Source organism: Littorina saxatilis, linkage group LG4 (assembly GCF_037325665.1).
Source record: "Littorina saxatilis isolate snail1 linkage group LG4, US_GU_Lsax_2.0, whole genome shotgun sequence".
In the NCBI taxonomy this organism is placed as follows: Eukaryota; Metazoa; Mollusca; class Gastropoda; order Littorinimorpha; family Littorinidae; genus Littorina; species Littorina saxatilis.
The window spans coordinates 37635700-37644904 of record NC_090248.1 but is presented as its reverse complement, the minus strand read 5'-3'; the positions used below and the strand labels follow the sequence as shown (position 1 = coordinate 37644904).

Below are 9205 nucleotides of genomic sequence, written 5' to 3'. Positions count from 1 at the left end.
TTTACGAACGTTATCAGAAAAACAAGGGAGATAACTAGCCTTTTCTGTTCGGCAACACACAACTTAACGTTGGGCTTTTCTCGGAAACTATAAAAGTGACCGGGCTCAAATTTTATGTGAACGTGACTCATTGTGTTGTGAATAGCAATTTCTTCCTGTCCATCTGATGCCTCATATAATATTCAGAACTGCGAAAGTGACTCGATCGAGCGTTTGCTCTTCTTGTTTTGTTTGAATTTCAGCGCGCATCGTGATTTCTCAGAAACCGGGCAATGTAGAAGGAAACTCCAACGAAACCGCCACCATGATTTGCACTGCTTCGGCTCCGGCAAACGTTGATGTTGTCTATGTGTGGACGTTTAACAACCACATCATTGACTTTAACAGACAAGTGGAGTACAGAATGGTAAGCGAAATTGAGAGAAAAAATGATATTTTTATTATTTTAACAGTCTTGGGTTTCAAGTACCGACTGCATTAAACCTGGCTACACCTGGGTACCTGCGATGTGTGGCCCCTCCGATGAGAGGACACCTCCCTGAAAAGGACACATTCTGAGGTCCCTTTGTCTATTATCTCTACCAAAATATACCTGTCATGACAGGCCACCTGCAATGTAGGGACGCTTTTTGTTGGTCCCAAGGGTGTCCTTTCATCACAGGTACCACTGTACATTAGGATTGTAGGACAGTTTGTTTGTTTGTTTTGCTTAACGCCCAGCCGACCACGAAGGGCCATATCAGGGCGGTGCTGCTTTGACATATAACGTGCGCCACACACAAGACAGAAGTCGCAGCACAGGCTTCATGTCTCACCCAATCACATTATTCTGACACCGGACCAACCAGTCCTAGCACTAACCCCATAATGCCAGACGCCAGGCGGAGCAGCCACTAGATTGCCAATTTTTGAGTCACTTGAGAAAAAGTGACTCTATGTAATCGGTCAGTGTTAGTCTGTCCGGCCGGCCGTCCGGCCGGCCGTCCGTAGACACCACCTTAACGTTGGACTTTTCTCGGAAACTATCAAAGCGATCGGGCTCATATTTTGTTTAGTCGTGACCTCCAATGACCTCTACACTTTAACGATGGTTTCGTTGACCTTTGACCTTTTTCAAGGTCACAGGTCAGCGTCAAAGGAAAAATTAGACATTTTATATCTTTTCTCGGAAACTATCAAAGCGATCGGGCTCATATTTTGTTTAGTCGTGACCTCCAATGACCTCTACACTTTAACGATGGTTTCGTTGACCTTTGACCTTTTTCAAGGTCACAGGTCAGCGTCAAAGGAAAAATTAGACATTTTATATCTTTGACAAAGTTCATCGGATGTGATTGAAACTTTGTAGGATTATTCTTTACATCAAAGTATTTACATCTGTAGCCTTTTACGAACGTTATCAGAAAAACAAGGGAGATAACTAGCCTTTTCTGTTCGGCAACACACAACTTAACGTTGGGCTTTTCTCGGAAACTATAAAAGTGACCGGGCTCAAATTTTATGTGAACGTGACTCATTGTGTTGTGAATAGCAATTTCTTCCTGTCCATCTGATGCCTCATATAATATTCAGAACTGCGAAAGTGACTCGATCGAGCGTTTGCTCTTCTTGTAAAGTCTTAGGTATGACCCGGCCGGGGTTCGAACCCACGACCTCCCGATCACGGGGCGGACGCCTTACCACTAGGCCAACCGTGCCAGTAATTGTAGGACAAACCCAAGTGAGTGAATATGCATGGTGTGTGTAACACTAACAGAAACACCCTCCAGGGAAGACACCACAGTGAAAAAAGTGATTTTTTTGTTCCCTGGTCATTTCCATTTTCTTTCTGATTTTGGATTTTGAACCTCTTCTGGTTACTCTGATATACTGATTTTAGATCAGAATTAATCATAAACGGTCAAAACGGCTAAATGAACAATGTATGTGTATGCAATTGTGTATTGAACAAACACAAAACAGCAAAAAAATGCGTATGTTTGAGAGGTGACTGCGAGTCAAACACATCGTCAACGGTGGTCACGTTAGCATGACTGGAATGAGTTGTCTTTTCTTTGCTACGATCAGTTCATACCGCGGACAACGGGAATTTCCGTTTACGGATTTCGCGCCGTTAGTAACAGCAACTAGAAGACATTCCAATGAGCCGAAGAGAACCGATGAAGATTCCGGGAAATTCCGCATGAGCAATTTTCGCTGCTGACCAATCGAATCGCGGATATTAAACTTCGTTTATGCTCGGTCTCGTTCGGTTCGATTCGGCCTTCCCAGAATGCAATATTCTTCATTTCCGCCAGATCTTGCCAAAGGCGATGTGAAATATCTACAGCTGCGATTTTCCTGGGATATCTTTGTGGAAACTTCAGTTAAATACACGTTTTGCCCCGATTTCAGCGCTTGACACGCAAAGGAGATGATTATCGAGTAAAATCAGATCAGTTGTAGAGGCTGGCGTGACGGAAGTTTAAAAAGAAAGTGCGAGTCGATAGTGTCGTCTGCTATTGCTACGAACGAATCGGAAGATCAAGTTTGTGCATCTTCTTCGTCCAGAATGAAAATTGGCTGGAAACTATGCTGCTGCCCTTGCAACAGCTGGGACGGAGCAAGAAATCACCATCGGTGGTGTACGTTTGAAGCACGTTGCCATGAGTGTTTTGAGCCACGACTTATTTTAGAGTTGCTGAGCGGAATGCGTACGGCAATAAGGACAACACGGAGTTCGCCATTTATGGCGACGAGAAGGCAGACCCTATATCTTTTCTCTGGAAAAAGCAAATTAACTGCTTAGAAAAAGAACAATCAATACAAAAATGACTTTGTTGCAACACCATGCATCTCCTGGGAAATCTGGTGCAGTTGAATACTAGCCCAAGCAGAGAAGGGAAGATTCCAAGCAGCTGATAAGCAAGATGGTAGTAGGTAGGTAATTTTTTCTTCTTTTGACAAACATGTAGAAGTTTATATTTGTTTGGATATGTGTGCGGCTCTGGCTGTGTGTGTGTGTGTGTGTGTGTGTGTGTGTGTGTGTGTGTGTGTGTGTGTGTGTGTGTGTGTGTGTACGTGTGTGACTGTTATATGCTGAAGAACAGAATCTAAGTAACAACACCCTGATGCAAAGAAACTGAATAGGATGCAAAGTCTGTTATGTGCTGCTACTGTGAAGCTTGGTTGTCACAAGGTTTGTCAGGGTTGGAGCAAAACATGTTCTTTCCTCATTTATTTTCTCAAGCATATTATATATAGGCCTAGCTTCCTCCTGTGATCACAGTTTTCTTGTGGCTCAAACAAACATGCATTCACATGGCTCAGTGAGTGAACATTGCTTGTGGTCATACTTCCCATGCAGACCATATGGTTTCTGCATGCAATGTATGTGCAATAGCTGTAAACCAAACCTGCACTGCCTTCGCCACATTCACATGATTTGTCAACATCTTTTTGTTCACTGCTTGACTATCAGCACTGACATGTGCATGCGCCCAAATATCGTGTTACATGTATCACATTACAATATCTTTTTTCAAATGTGTGTGTGTGGGGGGGGGGGGGGGGGGGGAGGGGGGTCATTGTTGGGAAAATGTGAATAGCAGTATTTGAGTTTGTCATAGACATATTAATTTTGAATTTATGTTGTCTCTACAGATGCAGAGGACGGAAGCTGGAGAGGAGCTTCTAAAGTACCCATGGCATTGCAAGGCAATTCACAGAAGTCAACCCAAATATTGTAGTATAGAAAGTTAAGGACACTGCCATATGACTCCCTGATTATTCAAAGCAAGTCCAAAAGAGGTCCAAGATAAGAGGCTTCACTGGAAACAAGTTGGGAATTATGGATGGGCATACTTTACGCAGCGTGCACGTAACGGATAAGAGTTGATCATTGTGACCTTGGAACAGGTTCCTTGGTGCTTGCTGAACACTGGCTGGTTTTTTTTTTAATTTTGTTGAATTTTGTTTCCGTTTTTCTTGTGGAACTAAGCAATACCTGTTGTTTTGTTAGTGTTGTTTTGTTACATGTTTCATAAACGTTTGTGTAAAAAAAATACATTTTCTTCACGTTTTGTGTATTTTCTCAAAACTACTTTTTTGTCACTTCAAAAGCCTAAGGCTTTTTTTCTAATAAACTTGCGTTGTTGAAACTTTGCATACATCTCGAGTGCGTTATTTCGCAGATTTTGTTAGAGCGTTTTGTTGAATTTTTTTTTTCATGAGAAGTTATACCATTTTTGGGGGCGGTTTTTCATAAAATTCAAGGTCACTCATTTTTATCACTGATATCTTTTGAATGACTGTAGATTTCAAAAAAAGCCTCTAACAAAAGTTGGGTATTGTGCTAATGTATAAATAACAAGCACCAAAACAAAATTTCTTTCGGTTTTGTAAAAGCCTTAGGGTTTTAAAAAGTGGCAGTTTGGTGGCCATCTTGGATTGCTACCAAGGCAACCGGTGATCCAAAAAAAATAATTTTTTCATTTTCTCAGGAGATGGACTGAGTTCTTTAATTGTGCAACAATTTTTGACCCAACACTTATGAAACAAAAAAAATCACTTTTAACACCAGTGCCTGCCCTTAACTGGTAAAACAAAGGGCAGACACACACGAAGTTTAAATTATGAAACGTTTCATTTTAGACCAAACGAAACATTCACAAGTACATCAGCTAAATGGTCTTTGCAGTGAACAGACATGGAAATAATTATGAGACAAATAAAAGAGCTTATTTGAGTAGGCGTTGTTCGACCTCAAAATGGCAAGAGGCAAAAGGAAAAAAAAAACAAGTCGTGTAAGGCGAAAATACAACATTTAGTGAAGCTCAGTGGAACTCACAGAATGAAACTGATCGCATTGCATTTTTTCCGCAAGACCGTACACTCGTAGCATCGTCTGTCCACAGCTCGTGGCAAAGGCAGTGACATTAACAATCCAGAAAAGCGCGGTAGCGGTTGCGCTGAGGAGGATAGCATGCTTTTCTATATTTCTATTCTTTTTAACTCTCTGAATGTGTTTTTAATCCAAACATATCATATCTATATGTTTTTGGAATCAGGAACGGACAAGGAATAAGATGAAATTGTTTTTAAATCGATTTCGGAAATTTAATTTTAATCATAATTTTTATATTTTTAATCTTCAGAGCTTGTTTTTAATCCGAATATAACATATTTATATGTTTTTGGAATCAGAAAATTATGAAGAATACGATAAACGTAATTTTGGATCGTTTTATAAAAAAATAATTTTAATTACAATTTTCAGATTTTTAATGACCAAAGTCATGAATTAATTTTTAAGCCTCCAAGCTGAAATGTAATCCCAAAGTCCGGCCTTCGTCGAAGATTGCTTGGCCAAAATTTCGATCAATTTGATTGAAAAATGAGGGTGTGACAGTGCCGCCTCAACTTTTACAAAATGCCAGATATGACGTCATCAAAGACATTTATTGAAAAAATGAAAAAAACGTCTGGGGATATCATACCCAGAAACTCTCATGAAAAATTTCATAAAGATCGGTCCAGTAGTTTACTCTGAATCGCTCTACACACACACACACAGACACACACACACACACACACACACACATACACCACGACCCTCGTCTCGATTCCCCAGTCTGGTCTGGGCCCCTTTGCACATGCTCCTGTGGCTTTGTAGTGAGGGCATAAAAATCCCAGGTACCCAGAGTGCTTGCATTGTAAGCAAAGTGAATGGAATTTGTTGTCACATCAAAAAAATAGCAAACCTTCTCTACAACAAATGGGATACGAACCTCAAACCATCAAGCTCGACGGCCGACTCGCAGCTACTCACGCCTGTGTGTATGAACTGTGTTGCAGGGTTCGGGTTCGACATCAGGTAACCTCATCATCCAGGGACTGCAGTATGAACACGAAGGTAGATACACCTGTGAGGTGACAACAGGAATGGACTCGGAAACAGCTTCTGCCTACCTGACGGTCAAAGGTGGGTCATTTCATCAAGCAAGGTGCAACCCCCTTTTTGAGGTCCCCCCTTCCAGTTTAAGACTACTCTCCCTCTTTTGAGGTCCCCCCTTCCAGTTTAAGACTACTCTCCCTCTTTTGAGGTCCCCCCTTCCAGTTTAAGTCTACTCTCCCTCTTTTGAGGTCCCCCCCTTCCAGTTTAAGACTACTCTCCCTCTTTTGAGGTCCCCCCCTTCCAGTTTAAGACTACTCTCCCTCTTTTGAGGTCCCCCCTTCCAGTTTAAGACTACTCTCCCTCTTTTGAGGTCCCCCCTTCCAGTTTAAGACTACTCTCCCTCTTTTGAGGTCCCCCCTTCCAGTTTAAGACTACTCTCCCTCTTTTGAGGTCCCCCCCCTTCAAGTTTAAGACTACTCTCCCTCTTTTGAGGTCCCCCCCCTTCCAGTTTAAGACTACTCTGCCTCTTTTGAGGTCCCCCCCTTCCAGTTTAAGGCTACTCTCCCTCTTTTGAGGTCCCCCCTTCCAGTTTAAGACTACTCTCCCTCTTTTGAGGTCCCCCCTTCCAGTTTAAGACTACTCTCCCTCTTTTGAGGTCCCCCCTTCCAGTTTAAGACTACTCTCCCTCTTTTGAGGTCCCCCCTTCCAGTTTAACACTATTGTGACTAGCACTGCCACGGCGTTTACGTCCTGCCTGCCCAAGCTTGCCACCAAGAAACTTCCCAAAAATCAGTAACTGTAAAGAAATCTGTCTAGCAAGCTTGAATTAAGTCCAATCACCACCAAATTTTGTGCACTAATTCAAAAATGGATGCCCAGTTCAGTCGTGCTATTTATAAGTTTGTCACGCGATTTGTTTTAGCAAAGGGGGGTGAAAGGGGGGTGAAAGGGGGATAATTTGTGTTTTAACGTTTTTTTGTGTGTGTTTTATTTTCTACTGCTTTTTTTAAAAGTTATTTTTTAACAGAAAGTATTATAAATAATGTTATAACCAAACAAGGTGTAAAACCTATGAATTAGCTGAAATATTGTTAACATTGTACACAGAAATAAGGAGACAGTACAAAGAAAAAAACAAGCAAATCACGCATTCACTCACAGCATCCTGACTCAAATGAAACAAAACTGTAGATCTAATGACTCACCAAATGATGTCTAGGTAATCCATATTGAATATAAGTCACATTTTCACAACAAAGTACCAACTGTACACCTATGAACAATTCCAAAAGGATTTGAAGGCTCCAGCCATCCATTGTTATCAGTGCTGCCACGCCCCCATAGCTCCTGCACGATTCCGAGATACATGTTCGTCTAGCAGTATCACCGCCAACCACGTGTAGTTTGCCGACTCGTACTAGCAACAACGGGACTGTTTCTTCCTCACTTTCACTGCTTGTATCGCTTTCGTGAGGCGAAAACGATACGTCCGAATCATGCTCTACGGGATCCTCTAGGTCCAACATCCGGAGAATCTCCTCCCGAGACAAGGCTCGCCTTTGATTCATTTTTTTTCCTCAAAAACGCACACAAATCAGGGGGATTTGCAAATGGCAGAAGGGGACGCCAAGTGTATCAAGGGAAACAACTCAATTTATTTGCAAGCTTCAAAAACCGGGAAGCAATCACGAGTCGTGTACCCTCTATGGCTGGTACTGAAAAATGCGCTTCCCGTCCATGGGCGTGTCAGCGCTGGTACTGATTTATCAGTGTCCCGTCGCGAAAGTGTTAAGACTACTCTCCCTCTTTTGAGGTCCCCCCTTCCAGTTTAAGACTACTCTCCCTCTTTTGAGGTCCCCCCCTTCCAGTTTAAGACTACTCTCCCTCTTTTGAGGTCCCCCCTTCCAGTTTAAGACTACTCTCCCTCTTTTGAGGTCCCCCCCTTCCAGTTTAAGACTACTCTCCCTCTTTTGAGGTCCCCCCTTCCAGTTTAAGACTACTCTCCCTCTTTTGAGGTCCCCCCCTTCCAGTTTAAGACTACTCTCCCTCTTTTGAGGTCCCCCCTTCCAGTTTAAGACTACTCTCCCTCTTTTAAGGTCCCCCCCTTCCAGTTTAAGACTACTCTGCCTCTTTTGAGGTCCCCCCTTCCAGTTTAAGACTACTCTCCCTCTTTTGAGGTCCCCCCTTCCAGTTTAAGACTACTCTCCCTCTTTTGAGGTCCCCCCTTCCAGTTTAAGACTACTCTCCCTCTTTTGAGGTCCCCCCCCCTTCCAGTTTAAGACTACTCTCCCTCTTTTGAGGTCCCCCCCTTCCAGTTTAAGACTACTCTCCCTCTTTTGAAGTCCCCCCTTCCAGTTTAAGACTACTCTCCCTCTTTTGAGGTCCCCCCCTTCCAGTTTAAGACTACTCTCCCTCTTTTGAGGTCCCCCCCTTCCAGTTTAAGACTACTCTCCCTCTTTTGAGGTCCCCCCCATTTAAGACCTCCCAATAAAAATAATTCAGTCCTTTAAAGGTCTCCCATTTTAAAACTTCTCCCTTTTATGTCCCTCAATTTGAAACCCCTCCTCTTGCAGTCCCCCATTTTAATACCCCCCCCCCCCCCCCCCTTCCAGACAGGCACAGTGGCCTAGTGGATAAGACCTAATCAGAAGGTCGTGAGTTCCAATCCCGGCCGCCTGGTGGGTTAAGGGTGGAGATTTTTCCGATTCAACTTATGTGCAGACCTGCTGGTGTCTTATCCCCCTTTGTGTGTACACGCAAGCTAAAGACCAAGTGCGCACGGAAAAGATCCTGTAATCCATGACAGAGTTTGTTCGGTTACAGAAACACAAAAAATATCAAGCATGCCTCCCGCGAAAGCAGCGTATGGCTGCCTGAATGGCAGGGTAAAAACGGTTATACACGCAAAAACCCACTCGTACAAAAGCATGAGTGAACGTGGGAGTTTCAGCCCATGAACAAAGAAGAAGAATAAGAATCCCCACCTCCCCGTCCCCCCCCCCCCCCCCAATTGAAAACCCATGTGAAATAAAGTATTTTGGGCACATTTTGTATTGTTCCCTTCAGTATAATTCATTCGCTATGTTTACCTGCAGGTCCCCCAGGTGAGCCGTCAGGTGTGTTGCAAGGTGACAACGTCGGGCAGGACAAGCAGGAGATTGTGCCAGGTGAACGCTTTGTGCGCCTCTACTGGTCCGACGGACTTGACCACGGCTCAACTATCTTGGCATACACTGTGGAATTCCGCACCAACTTTGACCGGAGCTGGCGTGTCCACCCTGACGCTGACCGTAAGTGGGCTGTTGAGAAAAGATTGCTTAGGGTTTCTGG

The 9205-nt window shown here is 43.4% G+C and overlaps 1 protein-coding gene across 2 annotated transcripts in view; it reads left to right on the top strand.

Annotated features, from left to right (window-relative positions):
- The window catches only part of LOC138964662 (contactin-like), a 66133-nt gene that overhangs the window by 35277 nt on the left and 21651 nt on the right, over positions 1–9205 (top strand). For both annotated transcript variants that reach the window (XM_070336670.1, XM_070336671.1), the window contains exons 15-17: positions 243–406; positions 5836–5962; positions 8971–9165. In XM_070336670.1, coding sequence (XP_070192771.1) covers positions 243–406; positions 5836–5962; positions 8971–9165 — 486 coding nt within the window. The remainder of the gene's footprint in view (positions 1–242; positions 407–5835; positions 5963–8970; positions 9166–9205) is intronic.